This window comes from Rhyacophila brunnea, unplaced genomic scaffold (assembly GCF_057557595.1).
Source record: "Rhyacophila brunnea isolate RB1 unplaced genomic scaffold, BYU_Rbru_1.0 scaffold_4, whole genome shotgun sequence".
Taxonomy (NCBI): domain Eukaryota; kingdom Metazoa; phylum Arthropoda; class Insecta; order Trichoptera; family Rhyacophilidae; genus Rhyacophila; species Rhyacophila brunnea.
Genome location: NW_028233068.1, coordinates 47,301,910 through 47,322,046, shown reverse-complemented (window position 1 = coordinate 47,322,046; position 20,137 = coordinate 47,301,910). Strand labels below are relative to the sequence as shown.

The 20,137-nt window shown below is 34.4% G+C and overlaps 1 protein-coding gene and 1 long non-coding RNA gene across 7 annotated transcripts in view; one reads left to right on the top strand and one right to left on the bottom strand.

Annotated features, from left to right (window-relative positions):
- Positions 1-10,230, top strand: part of Magi (membrane associated guanylate kinase, WW and PDZ domain containing protein magi) — a 40,690-nt gene extending 30,460 nt beyond the window's left edge. For 3 of the 5 annotated variants that reach the window (XM_085953734.1, XM_085953735.1, XM_085953732.1), the window contains 9 exons: positions 324-574; positions 2,528-2,608; positions 2,695-2,824; positions 3,333-3,463; positions 4,760-4,950; positions 5,200-5,292; positions 6,180-6,370; positions 7,421-7,540; positions 8,296-10,230. In XM_085953734.1, the coding sequence (XP_085809860.1) occupies positions 324-574; positions 2,528-2,608; positions 2,695-2,824; positions 3,333-3,463; positions 4,760-4,950; positions 5,200-5,292; positions 6,180-6,370; positions 7,421-7,540; positions 8,296-8,468 (1,361 nt within the window). In that variant the 3' untranslated portion in view covers positions 8,469-10,230. Of the gene's footprint in view, positions 1-311; positions 575-2,527; positions 2,609-2,694; positions 2,825-3,332; positions 3,464-4,759; positions 4,951-5,199; positions 5,293-6,179; positions 6,371-7,420; positions 7,541-8,295 lie in introns of all 5 variants that reach the window. The other 2 variants (XM_085953733.1, XM_085953731.1) reach the window with 1 other exon arrangement.
- Positions 10,231-12,655: 2,425 nt separating this feature from the next.
- Positions 12,656-18,844, bottom strand: LOC147067460 (uncharacterized). Of its 2 annotated transcripts, none has more exons than XR_015071451.1 (4): positions 18,598-18,844; positions 15,966-16,054; positions 14,686-14,884; positions 12,656-13,425 (listed from the first exon to the last, which is right to left on the bottom strand). It is a non-coding gene; the product is annotated as an uncharacterized LOC147067460 (long non-coding RNA). The 2 variants fall into 2 exon arrangements; XR_015071452.1 differs by having other exon boundaries at positions 12,853-13,425; positions 15,926-16,054.
- Positions 18,845-20,137: the final 1,293 nt, after the last annotated feature.

Below are 20,137 nucleotides of genomic sequence, written 5' to 3'. Positions count from 1 at the left end.
TCATTTTTCCCAATTAAATTTAAAAGTGTTTACTGTGCCAGCTGTGAAGAAGTAGTTCCCTCAGAAGAACCCTTGAGTTTTGATCATGATGATGCCACATCTTACAGGAACACCGAGTCACGTTGAAAAATTGGCCGGTCATCGTAGAATGAGTAAACTTAATAACAAATCAATAAATGTTGAATACGCTAGGTACCTAATATTTAATAAAATATTTTGAAATCAATAAATAATATTTAAAACTGTATAGGTGTTTTTCCCACAAGCATGTAATTAATAAAATCTCACATTCCATTCTTGTCTACGATAAGTTTGGCTTTCAGGTTTCTCGGAAGAAGCGCACCACCTTCAGAACCCTTTGAATCAGAACAGTTTGAGTGAAGGAGCAGCCGTCGGACCTTCTAATAACGGCACTGGTAATGCCTTGTCGGCATCTGGAGCAGGGAGAAGTGGTGGGGGTAATAACAGCAGTGGGGGTTCAGCGGCGGGCTGCTTCAGTTGCTACAATGCGGGCGGAACAGACTCGCCACTTGCACCTAGGAATCATACACACCAACATAATCATGCAGCTTCTGTAAGTCATTTATTTTGCCACTTTAACCGCTATCGATTATGAGTTTGAATGCTTTCATTTTAGATTGAGATAGAAAAGAGTATTTGAATTCTTGCATGAGGAATATGAATTGAGGATTATTAAGGACACTGTATTATGCAAAAATGTTGACTCTCCCTTTTCAAAGCAGTTCTGACAACTCACGACTCCCGAATACCGTCAAAAATTCCTGACGAGACACGTTTGCACAATGCAATTCATGGTTCCATGCGAAATAATGTTTTAAGTGTTGACTATTAATTGAGATTCATCGATTTGATTATGCCAAAATCAGCCACACAATATTGAAAGAATATCACGAAAGAAAACGTACTAATGTACTTCCTAAGAATAACACTCCTAAGTAGTGGAAAATAGCATGTCTGAGAATGGATAGCAAAACAAAAATTTTCACTTCTGTGGCACGTGTGTTCATGGCACACACCCAATTTTTTTTATTAAATTTTATTCGCTATTAAACTTTTACTGATAAATAATATTGAAACAAGGCGTTTAATATTCACACTACATTTCTAAAAGAGAAAATAGGCCATATAAAGAAAGCTTTTCCGAGCTATTCCACATTTTGTAAATAATTGATTATCAATGATTTAATTATATTAAAAAACATTGACTTCCTATTTAATTTTGAAAAGGCGATTTTATGTGAAAAAATACTGATTTTATTTTACATATTTATTAATAAGTATAGAATCTGTACTATATTCAATCCACTTACATTGTTTGAATAATTCATCCGATATTGTTATTAGACGACTAACCATATCACCAATCTAAATATTGACTAAAATTACTACTTTTACTATTTAACACCCACATATTCGACACACACGGTGGCCGCGCGGCTTAAGCGTTGGACTATTACGCCGTGGGTCTCAGGTTCGAATCTTGGGTCTGGCAAGCACACATATTGTTTTTCAATTTGTGTGTGAGTCAGGGTATGGACCTAATAGTTTGAGCAAGTGGCTGCCATCCATTTCTCGTAGAAAACAAAATCTGTGAAGGCCCATATGATCCTATTAGGATCGGATATGGTCAAAAAAAAATAAAATAATAGCTGTTACTGGAGTACTTCATATCCACTTTTATTTTGTCGATGTATGTAGTAATACCTTAATGGAACTCAAGTGGGTGTGTGGAGTCCTTCATTCGGGCATTTTTGATGTTTGGGGAGTGAGGGACATTATAACGGGCACAATAAGTATAACACAGAAGTTTATTTTATAATTCCGCGCAGAACTATGTTTTATTGCAATTAGGTATGGACAAGCATTGGTCTTATTACATTGGTTTCATTTAAAGGGATCTTAGATTAGGCACGACACTGACGTTATTTTAGGGGTTGATCTCACGGTAGGTTCACTTTTATTAAGGTAGGTTAACTTTCGTTCGATTAATTTTTAACACGAGAACACTACAGAGGTATACTTTTATAATATCGAGACGAGTGGAGTTTACTTTTTACTAGGAGACTCTCCGCAAGGGCGGGGGCGCACGGGAGACGCATCTCCTATCTTCGCAGGCGACTCTGTACTGCAGAATTATTTTCAACATGTCTACCCCCTCATAAGGTGCGTGGAGAGGGGTAGACATTTCAACTTTTTAGAAATCTAACGGTAATATTTTGCTTGGGCCGAAGGGCAATAAATACCCTCGGTTTCTAGTAATTTCATTTGTGACCGTCGGTCTTCGAAATTCGCCTCTCGCAAGATCGTTTGTGAAATGTTATTTTAGTTATAATATTATTTAGTATTTACAGATGTTGCGAACATTTGCAGGGCCGGTCATTTTATGGGACGGTAGGCGTTGTTTTATGTAAGGTTCCTGATATGGGATCGGCGACGTCTCTTCGCGACGGGTTGTATTTGGCATCAGTAGGTACATAATAATATAATCAAAACTAATTTATTTTAGAACCTACCTATGAATCGGCACAACTATGATGAGGTGTCTCCCGTGGCAGTTGATTGGAGTAATGTTGGACCTAATCATCAGGTATTTAGTCAAATTCATAATTGTTTATCATTTGTTTGTATACGTATAAGCCTTCTGTATTTTACCTGAATGTTTATACATTTCAGACTGAAGAAATAATAGATCCAGAAGCTGACATGGTGGTGATACTTGGACGGGGAGCAGCCGGCTTTGGGTTTAGAATTGTCGGCGGTACAGAAGAAGGTTCTCAGGTTGCAGTTGGTCATATTGTTCCAGGTAAAATGACAATTCATTGTTTTATTACTAAGTTAAACGACAACTCATTAGGTTTGCTGCAAAAACATATTATTTTGCAGCGATTGAGACCATCGTTCAGCAGGCACAGCCAAATTCTACCACAGGATACCGCAAATTCTCGTAGGATACCATGCTTTCATAGCAATTTCCGGTGCATGTGGGCTGACCTTAAGATTAACAATGCACTCAATGATAGCCATTAATTTTTACATGACATCTACTTTTGTATATTGCATAAGACTTGAATAAACGAACACAAGGGATGAATGGCCTCTGCAATGAGGAGTTAAGGACAGAAGTGGAGGTCGGGTATAGATATGTACGTTAAAGAGCTTGGTTAGTAATTACACCAATTACCCTTGAGATGTCTTAAGGAGAAAGTAGAGTTATGCTTCTTTGAGGGTACTAAAAGGTTGAATTCACACATGTTTATGTTAAACAAAACCTTTATTGTTTAATTTGAACATAAATTGATATCTATTTAAAGGAGGCGCATGTGACTTGGACGGACGAATATGTCCAGGCGATCTTATAACCTCGGTCGATGGTGTGAGTGCTCTCGGAGCGTCGCATCGATCTGCTGTGGCCAGCGTCTGTCGAGCAGCTAGCAATGGACAGGTAAAATATATATGTATTAAGTTGACTAAATAAAATTGGAATAAACAACCAGTTTTGCAATGTCTTTGGACCCTTCAGATCGGTTACAAAAGAAGTTACAATTTTGAGCTACATACTGACACCCTCCAAAGGGTGTCATCCCCTAAGGATCTAATTCCACCAGAACCCTAGAGCCGTGACCATTATCGGGTCGACTCATAGTAATATGACCTACGTTGACTGCGATGCATTACAATTGTCCATCGTTAGTTAATAATATTAAAATTGTATTTCGCACCGTATTCAATTCGAACGGTTATTTTTGTCGCGATGCAGCAAGGTGCTCTGTGCCTAATTTCTGTGCCACAGCAAGCGTTGTGAGACCGGCTTTTATTGAAAACAACAGAACTCACTCGTATTCCGAACTAATAAAAAGTCTTTTTCACGGCTGCCTATTTGCGGTGCAGCTGTCGATCTTTATTATACTAAAATCACTATGTAACAATGTAATCATCATTGCAATAAATATCTCGTCGTCTCATCACTATCCGATGTTCTTCTTTATCGCCCGAAGTAACCTAACAGCAGACGACCATTTTTTCAACCATAAACATGAACCACGCCCCAAAGGGCCCAACGCGCTCTGTTATTCCAGAGGTGATAATACACACATATGCAAGAAATAAAGTTTGCGATTGGTTGGTACCTAAATATATATCGTCACCGTTCAGGCAAAAGTCACCAACCCTGAAAATGGCAGTTTTGAGTTGAGTATGTCACCTGAAGCGTAAAATTATATTCTTTAAGATGCAAAACTCATCACGGTACATTAGTTAGTAAAATTTTGCTTAAATCCGAATTATTTGTTTTTCACTAAATGACTTTCGATAAAATCTTAACAAGCAAAAGTCATTATAGGTGAATAGACATTATTGACTATATAAAAAAAAAACCTTCGTTATAAATATACAAGCAAAAGTCACTATACTATGGATGGTGAGTTTTACTGATCCTTTTTTTGGCTAATATTGTTCAGATTATTAACAAGCAAAAGTCACCAAACCATAATTGAGCTACCTTGCCTCCTTCAAAACCTTCCAGATGTTTTAATTAGCATCAAAAAGTAAAATTACCTTAAAGAAATTATTAAGAAGACATGAGAAACTAATTTAATGTAGATAAAACCTTGAAAACATTAAAATCTGATTTTTCCTGCATTTTCAAACTTTCAAACTGCGATATCTCAAAACTATGTTTTTAGGGTTGGTGACTTTTGCCTGAACGGTGACGATATATATGTTTTTTTTTAATTCTCAGGTGACACTAGGTATAAAGAAAAACCGAAATAATAATGGGTCGGGGATGAGAACGGGTATGGGGACTATAATACCAATGAGAGGCGGCCAACAGCATTACCTACCTCCCGCGCAACACAGCCATATTCTTATTGACAACAATGGGCATGGGAATAATGAAATTCCCATCGGTAATACCCCAAGGCATTACATGTAAGTGTAATTGAATTTTTTTTGATTTCTGTTTTAAAATTTCATATTTATTTCTTCTAAAAGTTTTGAAATATTTGACGTCTTTTATATTGTACCGAAGATAAAGGAAATGATAAACAAGTTCATTTTCATGCCAACAATTTAATAATAAATTTATATACTTGACTACTAAATCTATGTAAATAATTTTACAATACATATTGTATTGGAAAATACTTTTAACTATTAATGATTTTATTTATTTTTCAGCCAAGCCAACAATAACAGCAGCCCATATTATAATTACTACCAGGAAAATAATTATGCACTCAACGGTGGCGGGGTTGTACCTGTGCACGAACGGTAATTGTTTCTTCCTCTTTTAATTTACATGATATTGAATCAACCGTTTTTAAAAAAAATATTTTTTTTTCCGGCTAGGTACATGTTCAAACACGCGCGTTAACATGATCTTATTCCCTACTTCATTTATCGTTTGTCAATTTATGTCCTACGGCCATATGTAGTAGCTTAACCACTGGGGAATGCCAATAGAAATGGCGTATTTTAAAAAAATACTACCTTATTCTTAGGTCAATAATACAACAAAGACATAGCTTATAATTAGTATCTTTAAAAGTATCTTTAAATGTGTAAATCTTGCCCATTTTTTGAATAATAAAATGCCTAATTCTTGTAAAATTTGGGATCACAGAGATTAACAATATAATTTTTTACTGTAAATATTTCACTATAATAATGTCGAAATAAATTTTACTAATGGTTTTATAAATGCTTTTAAAAATTAATAAGTATAAAAAATCTTAACACCACTTCACATGGACGTACTGAAATATGACTATATTCCAAAACATTAGAGCGAGAGGTTTAAAAGAATACTATTTTATGTAATAAAAATACTTTATGCAGTCATCAAATGTTTAAAATAAATATAAAGGATAATAAGGCTTCAAAATTATGTTAATAGATTATCTACAACGTTTAAGGAGTGTCCAGGATCATGCTTTGAAAATAGCATAAAAGCTCCATTTTGACGTACGCTGAAGATGTCCCCCCTTAAGGTTAACATTGATGTAGAGAAAAAGTGGATGAAAAAGTCTTTGAATTTACTAATCCATCAGTTTTTAGGGCTGCTGTTTAGTGATTCCCGAGTATGACTGGATGACCGTATTGGTCCAGCGATTATCGTCGAGTAAGGTTGAATAATAATGTATTTGATTTTTTAACAGGATGCCGTCTTCACACACATTAAATTACGAAGCAAACGAGAGTAGTAATTCACCTTACCCGACTTACTATAATCAGAATGGCTCCGGCTATCACCTTCCGGCGAGTAATTTTGTCAAAAACATGCAGCACCAAGTCTCCTACTCCTCGCCACATCTCGTTTACGGTGATCCGCCGATAGGAGATTCTACCGGTTAGTTCTGATTATTTTGCTATGTAGTAGTCATTTTGATTTTTGCAGTTGTCATAATCTAAAATCGATAATGAAAATGGTCGATTGTTGCACCCACACTAACTCATAAAAACTGTATTGCTTAAAATACTATATCATCGCGTTATGTGCTGTCACAGTAATCTGCTGCGAATGGAAAAAGGTGTGTCATGTCGTTTTTATCGGTATTTAAAATCAGACTGATGCCTCTCATCCCGTAGAACATTTTGAACCTTTAAACGAACATTGTCAGTTAGCAAAATCGCCAGGCCAACAATGAGGTCACATTACGCATACCGCACTACATCGGCAACCACATGACTCGATAAACGTTTTTGCTACACATTTTCGACTCATGTCAAAATCGCGTGTTCTTTGTTTTTAGCTGTTTTCTCTGGATTTACTATTAAATTATTATCTATGGTCTGCTGGTTGGGTTCTGTTTAAAATATTATCTATGGATGTAATATCGCAAGTAATTTTAACGTACACACACGCAGAAACTGTTAAAATTAATTGAAATTAGGTTGAATAATAATTGAAAATACTAATACATTAGAGTTGGCACTCTCCATCATTGAATTTATACAGATAGTGATCATTCAAAATATTCTGAGGAACGACAAAACCATAGCCTAAATTTGTCGCCGTGCCAGCATGTGACGTGATCATAATGAACATATTCATTTGTGTGGTAATGAATTAATTTTATTCCGAAGCCTATAAAATTATATGAAACAGATATGATTGTATTTAGGAAAACGCTAGGGGTTTTTATCAAATATAATGTAGCATATTATTATTTTTTTAAATGCTTGCTACTATAAACTCATGATACATCAGTATCCATTAGATTAGACATTTTAAACATTGCAATGTCTTATATAATTATTAGCTTGCATGGATATTCTATGGGAATATCCCGTTGTTGTTTGAACCCTAAATCCTAAATTAGATTGTTGCTATGATTGTTATCCCCATATCCACCTAAAACTGCTTATATGTATAATTACCCTTCCAATATGTGCGTAGGCCAGTACAGCAATCTGAATGTGAGCAATATACCTTACGACGTGGTGGTGCAGAGAAGTGAAAATGAAGGCTTCGGATTCGTAATCATCTCTTCGACCAACAAGGCTACCAGTACAATAGGCAAGTAATGTTATCTGCACATTCGGATATTTTTTTTTTTTTTTACTTTCCTCGCCCTTGCTCCCAGTGGGTAACATGCCCACAGAAGATTGCTGAAAATGTTCGTAAATGTTGGAACTGGCATATTTAGCAATAATTCCAATAAAGTAAATTGATTGCTATAAAATTTTCAATTAAACCTGGTATATGTTGTTATGTACCTGAGACCTCAATCTATTACTTACTGAATCACGTAGATAAACACGTGTGGTTTACATATCAATAACAAATCGAAAGCTAAACACTTCGCGAGTGGAGAACTACAAGGTTCTAAGTGTTTGTCCTTGGAGAAACAAAAGTAACAATGAGGCAGCTTAGAATACTACTTCATTGTTGGGTTTGTTTTTTCAAGGACGAACACTTAGAACCTTGTAGTATTCGGCTCGCGACTTTCTTGCATTAATAAAATTAATGGGTTACTTGCTAACGAAGCATGACTATCGTCAACTTAATTGACTTATTACGGAATATAAAAAGCCCCTTGATTATACAAATACGTGGATTTTTTTTCTTATCCATTTCTGAGTAATGCAGCGGCTGTAAATTAAATATGGAGATTTAATGTTAAAAAATCCTGGAGGAAGTATAACATTGTTTTTCGTCTGCCATCAATTTTTTTGAACTGACATTCAAATATCATTGTCATGTTTTCACACTTGCGATGTACGCTACTCTCATTTCTGTTATTAAAGACTAATGTGTTGTTAATTTTTCAGGTCAGCTGATTGCGGGGTCTCCGGCGGCGAGGTGCGGAGTTCTTCACGTCGGAGACACAATAGTGGCGATTAATCACACACCGATCAGACACCTTTCGCACGGGGACATTGTCACTCTCATCAAACACAGTGGATACAGTGTCACCCTCACCATTCAGCCATCGGGGCACTGATATTGGGCTTCCTATTTATTATCTAACATTATTATTTTAACATCACAAATGTGGATTCTTTGATCTATTTGTAAGATATAGTCTATCGTCTTATATCTTCCACCGAGCTTGGGTCTCTGCCTCCTCGAGTGTAGACTTCTGGTTTGATGGTTCGCCGTTGCATCAATCTTGGACACTTCTGTATGTTCGTTGACACTATAAATTTGAGCTACTGTATCAAACAAAATGTCATACATGGACTGCGTCCATCTTCTGGATCAAATAAACATAGAAAAACAACCTGTGAATTTGCTAAATGATGCTATGAACCTGCAGTTCATTTATTGCAGTTATTTGTAAAAAGTTACAAAGCTATATCAATCATCAAGTTTGAAATAAAAAGTAAAGAAATGTTTTATTGATAGTTACGAATATTGATTTTCTGGTCTTGTAAGTTTACAGTAATGGTACAGTTTTGATTGGTTGTCTTAGATAGGTATCAGTGTTGCCTAAAAAGTGCAAATATAGCATAATTCTAGATATCTGACAATGTTTTGTACCTGTGATAGATAATTGAGTCGGCATGTAAAATCAAATTATTTCATTCCTGATCTCATTTCGAATCTCGCTTTGTAAAATATCGCCTAGGTCTTTCTCTCCATTGAGCGTATGAGAAATAATTTTTGTTCAGATAAAAATCTGTCTGCCTTTTCACAGTAAGTATGGAAATTGTTCTGTTTCTATAAAACGCTTTTGCAAGGGGTCTGTTATTAGTATTCGATAATGATACCAACACTGGAACCCAAGATATATTTGGTTTAACCTTGATTTTAAATTTCATCATTACAGAGATTATTTCTAGTGTCAATCGTTATAATGATAATATTATTATGTGAATGCAATCATGACTGGTTTTTATTACTATGACAAAAAGTACAAAGATATAATAAATTGTTAGTTTCGTTTATTGAGCATGTATTTTCAATCCATCATTGTATGAAATGTTACTATACCTAGGTACTATTCTTACTCAAAAACAATAGAAACCTTTCGCTAACAATAAAATTAATATTATTTGTTGGCTATAATCGTTATAGGGATATATATTCTACAAATTGTATAAACTCTATACAAAGCAGATATTATGACACTTTTAGCATTCACAGGCACAGTTTGGATATGAGGTATTATTATGTAAGATGCCGCACACACATTAATCTGACGGGGAAGTTGTATCTAGAGAATTGTATGCTAAAAATATATTTAGCGTGTCACTTCACCCTGTTTACAGATTCCATGCCAGATTAATGTGCCTGTGGTACTTTCACATATCCCTGTTGTAAAAGCCCACATTTAAACCGTCCCTGAAATGTACACCTGGACTGCCATTTCCTGCAACTTGTGCTAATGTCCAGTGGTTCGTGCAGACAACCTTAAGGAGGGCAGCGAATTGTACAATTAAAATGCTCACAATATTCATATAATGATGTAGTGGAACAATTTGATGAACCTGCGCAGATGCGTTTTCTTCGCGCACAAATTTGATTATTGTTACCGTTTTTATCCTCGACCACCAACATCTAGCGTATTGCATCGCTTCTCTTGCTCGATCTTTTAGAACCACATCTGCCCTCCTTCTTGAAGATGTCGCAGTCCACATTCAGTTGTACTATTATTCATTTAGATATAAATGATTATTCAGTCCTAACAATGAATCAAATTTTATGTACAGGTAGTGGATAAATTTTAGTTTTTTCAAATAAAAATTTATGAAACTGCAAGGAAAAAATAATCTTTTATTTTTTTAATTTAAAACCAGTTACAGGTGTAGGCTACATACTTAAGTAGTATACTTGTGTGCTTAATTATATACGACGGCCTCCACACAGCACACGTATATACGTCAACAGTGTCAGTTTATACTTGAACAATGCTGTTCAATAATGGACTTGTGCAAGTCTCTGCTACACTCGTTCGCAAGTATATAGTATAGACATTTTCATATCGCTTTTAGAGTCAAAAGAATATTATCATACACGCTCATGTGTATACTTGTGCAAAAAATTTCCCAAATACCGCTCAAGTATGCAATTACGTCTGTAGCCGATTTTGTAATATAATTATGTGTCTCAAACTATCAGACTACTTGCCTAATATGTCCTACGAATGTATTGGAAAAGCAATATCTTTTTTGAATTGTATATAAGTATTATTATTATTGTTTTGTTTGAAAATTAATTAAGTACTTATACATTATCCTTTTATAATAAGATTTGTTTTCATATAGAATTTTCAAATAATTAAGTTTTACATCTCGGAATCATTTACAATAATCATTGTATTCATAGATTAAATTATATTAATTTATACATAAATAGTTTTATAAAAATATTTATTTCTATTTAGACATTAATTGCCTTATGAATACCACTTAATACATTGTTTTTTCTAGCTATAGTGTATCATAATTTTCGCCAATGCAAAATAAATGCCTTAATTTATCAGGGTGTACTTATGTATTTATAGAAAATATTATGGGACATGAATCTTATTGTTCTAGAAAAGATTAATCAATTAATTTGTATCTATGCCAAGACTACATAAAATTCATGCAACATCCAATACTTTATTGCCAATCAATTGATGAATAATTATATTGTAATATGGATCTACATATTATTTTATAATCCATTTCTTATTATTGAAAAAAAATATGTCACTGAATACGCATTTCATAAAATATGTCACATGATCAGTGACGTCCCGTGGGGGCGGCAAATCGAGGAGAATCATTTGGTACCTATATATAGAAATAGCTACCTTAACTTAGCAATAACGAGAATATCTTTCCATTAAAAATTTCAGCACACTAGTTGGAAACAAAATGTATTAATTAGCATGGTTTAACGGGACTGTAACTTTTTCATCGTGTTCGCGATATCTAGTTTACTTCGGTTGCTTTTCGGCTTTTAGTGCGCACGGAAGTTGCGTTATCGAAGAGTCGCTCTGTCATTATGTCGATTATCGATTCAATAATGGCTAAACCTTTTAGATCTCAGGCTAAAAATATCATTACAAATATTGCCGAATATGAAGAAGACAGCCACTGTATTACCAACAACGTCAAAAAATCCCTACATTTGGGGGAAAAAATATTTATAAATTTAATTTTGTATATTTTAGTGGTACCTATATATTTTGTTAGTAATGTATCCATAAAACATATTTCTTAGATATTGGAGTCATGAAAGGATGATAAAAATACTATAAGTATAAAAAAAAATGGGGCGACATTTTGTCTAGGGACGTCACTGCACATGATTTTTGTTATTTTTCGATATCCCCCAACCCGTCACAAAATTGTAAACCCTCTTGATTAAATAGCGTCACATTTTGAACTCGCTCTTCACATTATATCATAATATGTAGGTAATGATTCCTTCAATTAGGGGATGACATCATATATGGACAAACTCTTATTTCCTATTTAACAGAAATTTTCATGTGTGTATCGAAATGTATTATCATTGTTTCACCAACCGCCTAATTTTCGTAAGTATAGAAAAGAATCTGTATATTGAATTTGTAGAGTAATTTTTCAATTCCGTTATAATGAAGTTTCGTACAGCGACTGTAAAGTGTAATATTTTCCCTAGTATGGCTGATATCTGTGCCTTTACAATAAAATTCTACTCTTGTGATTTTTGGATAAATTTTAAAGATACGATATCAGAAAATGTTTTGTGACTTCAAATCAATCATTTAAAACGCTAATGCGCTTGTAAATTGATATTATGTCTTGTTTCATATTATAAATATATCAATTTTGTTCACATTCTATGTGATTATTTATACAATAAAATATGTGGTCTTTGGTCAAGTTATGATAAGTGAAAAGTTAGTAATTTCGAGATAGTGGTTTTACTATATTTTTACTTTTGAGGTCTTCTATTTGGTCAATTCTGACTATTGAAATAATGATAGGATTTGATGGTTACTTTATACTATTTACCATTGCAATTTCTTTTCTCGCTTTACAGGTTGAAATTGATGTTGCGAACTAATAGAAAATATCAGTATTGCACTTATCACAAATTGACCAAAGATATATATTATGGTATATCATACCACTCAAAATATTTAAATATACTTCAATCAATAGGGGTTCGGTTTATATCAATACTCATTGGTGATATTCTGTTTTTTTTAATGTATCGATTCACATAAAATCTGTCTAGTTACTTATTATTGAAAAATAGGAATAGTTTGAAAGCTATTGACCTTGCAATCAAACTCTTTCCTGAACAGGAAATTAACCATGAATGTTTTGCAATAATAAGTGTTATGAATTGAGTGGGCAGGGTTCTTTTTGCAATGGCCTTTAAGAAAATTTGTTATTCTTTTTAATATTATGGAGTAAAGTTGAATTGTATAAATGTATAAGCATTCTGAACCAATGATCTGTATTAAATTTAACATTGAGTTATACCTAACGATTTTTATTTAATAAAAAAATCTATTTAAAAAGTCTTCATTTATTATAAAAAAAAATCACACACTTTTATTTGAATTCAAAGATACAACATCACCATTTTCGTTGTCGCTCTTCTTTCGCAGCATTTTCCATACTCTTATTTTTGGTTTCTTCAAACCACTCGTACACCTGCTGTTGACTCTTTCTGTATGCTTTTGCTGTAATCGATGGAACGTCAATTGTTCAATTGTTTTACCCAAAATTTCCAAATATGACAAATTATAATTAAATTAAGTCATGGAGGCCAATTAATTATTGAAGTTGGAAAAAAAAAGAAAAATTTGTTATTCTACAGCCTTCTTCACGGAATTTAGGGCGTTGATTTTCAATTTCCTTTTCTATAATAAATTCTTTGACACCGTGTTGAAATATGGGATAGAATTCTGGTTCAGGTATGGTTTGAGGATTTCAAAGCTCAGCGTTTCCGCAACACTCTTCGGCATCCTATCAATAGAATAATACATTCAAAAATATTAGTTTAGTGAACAGAAAACAAAATGTATAGCTGGTGTTAATCGTACCAGGATAATACAGACACACTAATTTCGAATAAGACATGGCACAAACAAAATAAAATTTATACAAATACCATATTATTGTGTATAACAATACGCAAAACTTCCTTTTGCGAGATAAATATTGTGAACCAAAATTTTCTGTGAAATGTGGGCTTTTTAACTACCTATGTATTATGATTAAAATTATAAAATAATAATTTCAAACCTTCTCTTTTACGTCTTTTTTTGGAACTTCCATACCATTTTGGATAATAAGATCGTGGCATTTTTTGTAAATACAATTGATATAAATAGTTGTGAACCGAAACGATATTTCATCATTTGAGGGCTTTGGTTTCATAACTCACAAACTTCACAATATACCAAAAATGATATATGAATGCAGGAATGTTCTTCATATTCACACCGTCCATTCAAAGTATGACGTAACACTCTAAACACAAACTCCTATTTAAAACAAATGTGAAAATATGATTTATTTTCAAAACTTACATTCTTCAAATACTTATTATTTTCTAAACTGACAACCTCCATTCCAGCCAATAAGAGTGCCACATTGAACTGTCATGGCCGACCAGTTTATGTTTATCTGTGATGGTATAAATGTCTATTGCACGGTTCTAGACTAACAATCTCCATAGACTCACAGCAAAACTAACATTCTCCATGTTTAAATTTATTTTAATAATAAAGATATTTTGTATTTCTAGCAGAAGTTAACATTTTTTTTATTACTATTATTATTTTTCTTTATCATTTTCTTTTTAATTAAAAAAAAAAAAAAAAAAAAAACAATTTGACATGTTCTGTCATATTTGAAAACTAGATAATAAAATAATTTTTAAGAAATTGATGTCAGATAAAAATAATAAAGAACACACGATTTTGACATGAGTCGAAAATGTGTAGACATGTAGAAAATGATAAAAAACATTCATTGGGTCATGCGAGTATCGATGCAGTTCGCTACGCGTGAGGTGACCTCATTGTTGTTCTGGTGATTTTGGCAGATTAACTGATAAAGTTCGATTAAAGATTCAAAATGTGCTACAGATAGAAGCATCAGTCTGATAACTTTTTAAATACCAAGAAAAACTACATTACACACTTTTTTCCCATAGCAGCAGCTTACTGTGATAGCACATTACGTGATCATAATGTATTTGAACCTTAAATCACTTTTTACCTTCAAAGCCCGGTGTATTACTCCATGACTGTGGTGATATTTAATTGCGAGTGCGATTTCATGACTCATGATCATTATCATGACTGTCCTCTCCTTCAGTCGAATTGAATTTTACACTGTCTTGCAGGGTTCCGCCTTCCACAGCTACATTAGTATAATCCTCACCATACATAACATTATGGATAGTTATTATGAATCGCTGAAAAACAAATATTACAAAATAGTTATCAATAAAAACACTTATATAATAAATAACTAAATAACTTAAATAATAAAGGTAGGCACTTTAAACCAGCGTTGCCCAGATGGGTTTCACAAGGTAAAGTGACACGTTCCAGGAAAAACTTGTTGCCAGATAACATTTTCAAATTTCAGTAGATTAATAAAATATATGAAAATCAACGATTTCAATTCAATTCAAAAATGAATATCGTCGTTTTCGGCACAATATATTAAATTATACTAATATATAAAAAAAAAATTATGGACAAAAAGTTTTTATTTATTATTAATAATTGTAGAGTTACATTAAACACCTTATTTCTAAAAGAAAAGTGGATTTTCAATAAAATTTTCATTAACACAGTCTATTTTTCCTTCAATTTTGCACATAGTATTTATTGTGCGTCCTGTTTACTACACATAGGATATCATAGGACAAACATAACATGCTATTCGCAGTTCATGTCATATTGACATTTCAAAGCGGTGATAAAGTTTTATTTTATAATACAATATTCAGTGTGTTACTGTGTTTTGAATGTGGATAAATTATCTCATATTGTACCGAAATCATTCGCCAGTGCTTTAAATAGTATTTAATAAGTATTTATTAAATTGTGTAGTGTCCCGATCGAAGATGTGCGAACAATTGCATTTAAAAAAAATCATTCCCGAGTTTGACGTTTCTTCAAAAATTAAAAATTATCAAAGCTTGACCTTCCAAGGGTTCATTTAGATTTGAATACAGCAAAAAAACTTATATTAGACATTTTCACAACAATTTATATGATAAATATTTGTTTTTAACTGGCAGTTATACATTAAACAAACTTTTTTGTTGGCGATGCGTATTGTTTGCTATAGAAAAGTCTGCGTGGAATTCTACTGCCATAAGTGATTTAAATAATTTGACAAATTCAGCTGTGAAACCTATGACCAGTGTGTCGTTGTCATTAGTGTGCACCTATTCATCAGTAGTAATATCGTAAGTATTATCTTTTTATTTCCCGTAAGTTACCTGACAAGTGTGCTCTTTTTCTCTGATCTCCACAGCTTACCTCTTTCCAAAAGTCACCCTTCGCCACTGTCGTATGATCACTCAAAGCACTTGCCAAAATACGATTTATATTCTGGTAATTGCAGCCATCTGAAATTAGAATTACATTCTTGACATTTTGTGGTAAATTCTGCAAATGATCCACAATGCAGTTAGTGAATTCGTTAGCTGTGACTCCTCCGTCTGCTTCGTGCTCATATTGTATAAAGCGTTATATCGGCGTAAAATTTGTTGAAACCGTTATCTGGATAGGTACATAGATATTATTGGTCTCTGTCAGCATAATGGTACTAAATTGAAATAAATAAACAAAATTATATGTAATATTGTTGTAATAAGGCCAATAAATATATGGTTAGCGGTGTTCAAACACAACAAAAATGATACGTTCAATTAGAAATAATGGAACGTGTTGGAATTAAAGTATTATCCAGGCAAAAATACTAAAAATAATTGAAATACTTACTGTCCTATAATTTTTGCCGAAATACTATAATTTCTTGGACCACGTACTATAATTCAATGACAAAAAGATAGCAGATTCTAACAATGGCGACTGAGTACTGACAGCAAGCTGACGACGGCCTAAAACTAGTCACAAGCTCCCCACAAATTAACATACCTACCTACTAATAATAATTTATTAAAGGTGAACTTCTCCGTTTATGCAATAACATCAGTGACGTCCCGAGACAAAATGCCGCCCCATTTTTTATACACTATTTTTATCATCCGTGCACAAGTATTGTTTTTGGTCACCAAGGACGTCGAAGGACAACGGAAGTAAACTAGACATCGCGAACCCGACAAAAAAAATACAGTACTATTAAACCTTTTATGTTAATTAATACATTACGTTTCCATCCAGTGAGTTGAATTTTTAATGGGAAGATATTTTCGTTATTAAGTACTTAGTTTAGGAAGCTATTTATATATACACCAAATGATTTTCTTCGATTTGCCGCCCTTCGAGTAACTGCCGCCCCCAAGCGACGCTCAATCTGCCTACCCCCACGGGACGTCACTGAATAACATAGACCATGGTTTCCCAAACTATGGGTCGCGACCCACCAGTGGGTCGCGAGCGAATATTGAGTGGGCCCTCGCCACTGTATATATGAATTTAAAAAAATAGGAAGTGATAAATTTGATATTTCATTCAGCTATTCATAATTCATAAAAATTGAAATAAACTTAAGTTACGGAAAATATTGTGATAAAATAATAATAATGCTATTATAATAAGGCTATGTGTGGGAAAAATAGCAGTGTGGTTACGAGAGTGCTTGAACAAAGTCCCTGTGCTTTGTGGACATACTGTAGCATTCATAGAGAAGCACTGGTTTCCAAAGCATTGCCCGATGATTTCAAAACAGTACTTGATACAGCTGTGAAAATTGCAAATTATATTAAAACAAAACCCTTACAAGCACGCCTATTTCAAAAACTATGTGAAGAAATGGGTAGCCACCATACATCTCTTCTTCTGCACACAGAAGTTCGCTGGTTATCCAGGGAAAAGTACTGATACGATTAGTGGAATTGCGTAATGAAGTTACAATTTACTTGGAAGGAAAAACTGAATATATTAAACATCTACTGGACGAAGAATTCATTCTCAAGCTCACTTATTTGGGGAATATTTTTTTGAAATTAAACGAACTTAATTTTGTATTTGCAAGGATCAAACGGATCAGACGTTTTTGCAGTTCACGATAAAATTCGAGCGTTCATGAAAAAGGTTATGTTGTGGAAAAGTTGTATTGAAAATGGCAAGTATGATTGTTTTGAAACACTTTAAACTTTTATTATTGAAAACCAAGTGCAGCCTAAGATGAACGTACTATCTGAAATTTCCAGTCATTTATCACTGTTAATAAATAACTTTGACGACTATTTTGGGGAAGAGATGAAAAAGTTTGATTCGTTGCGTTGGATTTGTAACCCATTTCAAGACGACTTACCAACTAGTATGTCAACAAAAGCAAGTGAAGAATTCATTGCTTTATCAGAAGATACGTCACTGATAAATAGTTTCAATCGTAAACAGTTAACGAAATTCTGGCTCTCAGTTGCTGATAATTATCCTTGCCTGTTCGATGAAGCTATGAAAGTCATCCTCCTCTTTACTACCTCATATCTACGTGAGGTCGGATTTTTGGCTATGGTTGACATTGAAACTAAATACCGACATAAATTGGATATATCAAACTCACTGCGATTAAAAGTACCTAACTAAAGTTGAAGTTGATGCTAAAACTGTAATGAAGAAAAATAAGAAACAAATACATCCTTCCCATTGAAATAACTTAGTAAAAAAACCTTGTAGGTGTAGGTATTTAAGTAATATTTTTTTTTTATTTAAGTTGTGTTTCTTATTTCAACAGTCTTTCATTCATATTGGTAACACTTCAAATATTTTTTTTATTTCAATTAGAACAAATAAGACAGCATTAAGTAGTTCCACGACTCGCGACTAGAGAATCTGAGCATTACCAATATTGATGCCCTCTTTTCTCTAAGACAGCTAAGAGGTGGGTCCCAAGATTGGAATTTTTTGTTAGATGGGTCGGAGCCCAGTCAACTTTGGGAACCACTGACATAGACTATAGCAACTATAGAGTTTTGCATACCTTCACGTTTTGTTCCAGTCCGCATTACAAACTTCTGGTATAATTATAACCTATAAGTTGTTTTGATATATTGTTCATTAGAGTGGTATGATCCCCTGTAGCCAGAACCGCAATATCAACAGGCACTCTTTGATAGGTATAGCAGATGTCCAATTAGTATTTTTTTGTGTGATTATTGGCCAAATTTTTAATAGAAATCCTTGGCATGGAGGGAAAATGCGACGCTTTACACGACACCACCATAGATAAGACACCACGACAGTGTTGCCAAGTCAAAAATTTGAAATTTTAGTAGAATGTGTAAAAAAATTTCAGTAGTTCGACAAATTATCAGTAGATTTCTGCTTTAAGCAAAATATTTCGCCGCGGGCCGCAGGTTCCCAATTTTTCGTGGTCGGCTTGTTTTTTTTAGGAAAAATATTTCGCCGCGGGCCGCAGGTTCTCTATTTTCATGGTCGGCTCGTTTTTTTAGGAGAAAAAATTTCACCGCGGGCCGCAGATTCCAAAATTTTCGAAGATGGCTACTTTTTTTCCCGGCTGGTGGGAATTTTGTGAAATAAAGAAATATCAGTAGATTCAGTATATTGCCAAAAATATCAGTACTGAAATTTCAGTAGACATGGCAGCACTGCCACTGCCGTAGTCATGGGGCGTGTAATACGCGGAATAGGCGCGAGGACGGGCACGGGTAGAGTGTTCGTAGTAGCCCGCGCGCGTCCGGTCGTGTTCAGCGTCAAATCAGGGATAGGAAACCATTAACACAGAAAAGTTTTTGCTGGAAAACTCCTATTTGAAATGGCAAAACTTTGCAGCAAAATATGAGGACAATGAAATCAATATGGAAAGCACTTTAACAGAAGAATTTTATAACTTATACAAGAAACTGCGGGAACAACCAGACAAATTTTTCTAATAAGAGTAACATGAGCAAATATTTGATTAAGTATATTCTAATTGACTTAAGGTTTTTACAATTCTTTTTGAGCCCTGGCCGCCGCTCCCGGTCTAAAGGAGGCCGGTCTCCGGGCTGAAATCGCAGGAAAAAGGCTCCCGCGGATTATTGTATTCAACGTGCCGGTCAAGACGACAGATGACGACCTTAAGGAAGCCATTAAGGCCAACACTCAAGAGGTCACGGGTCTCCCCTCGGAGGCATACCGCCATGTTAAACTGAGCCACAGGGCAGGCCCCAGAATCGGGAAATGTCACATGGTGATATCGGTCCCGGCAAAGGTGAGGGAAGCGCTCATCAATGACGGGCGCATATATATGGGATGGGAATCCTCCCAACCAAAGACTTTTGTGGCGTCGTCAAGTGCAGAAGGTGTCACTTATACGGCCACATGGCAAAGAATTGTTCGGCGAGAAGCGCCACATGCGGCCATTGCACCGAGGAAGGACACGATAGGGCTGAATGTCCTAACATTAAGGCCCCCGGAAAGTGCCCGGCCTGCGCCAGGCACAAGAAGCCGCACCAACATGCTGCGATCGACCCTGATTGCCCAGCGCGCAAGTACGCAATGGCACAGGAGCGGAACCG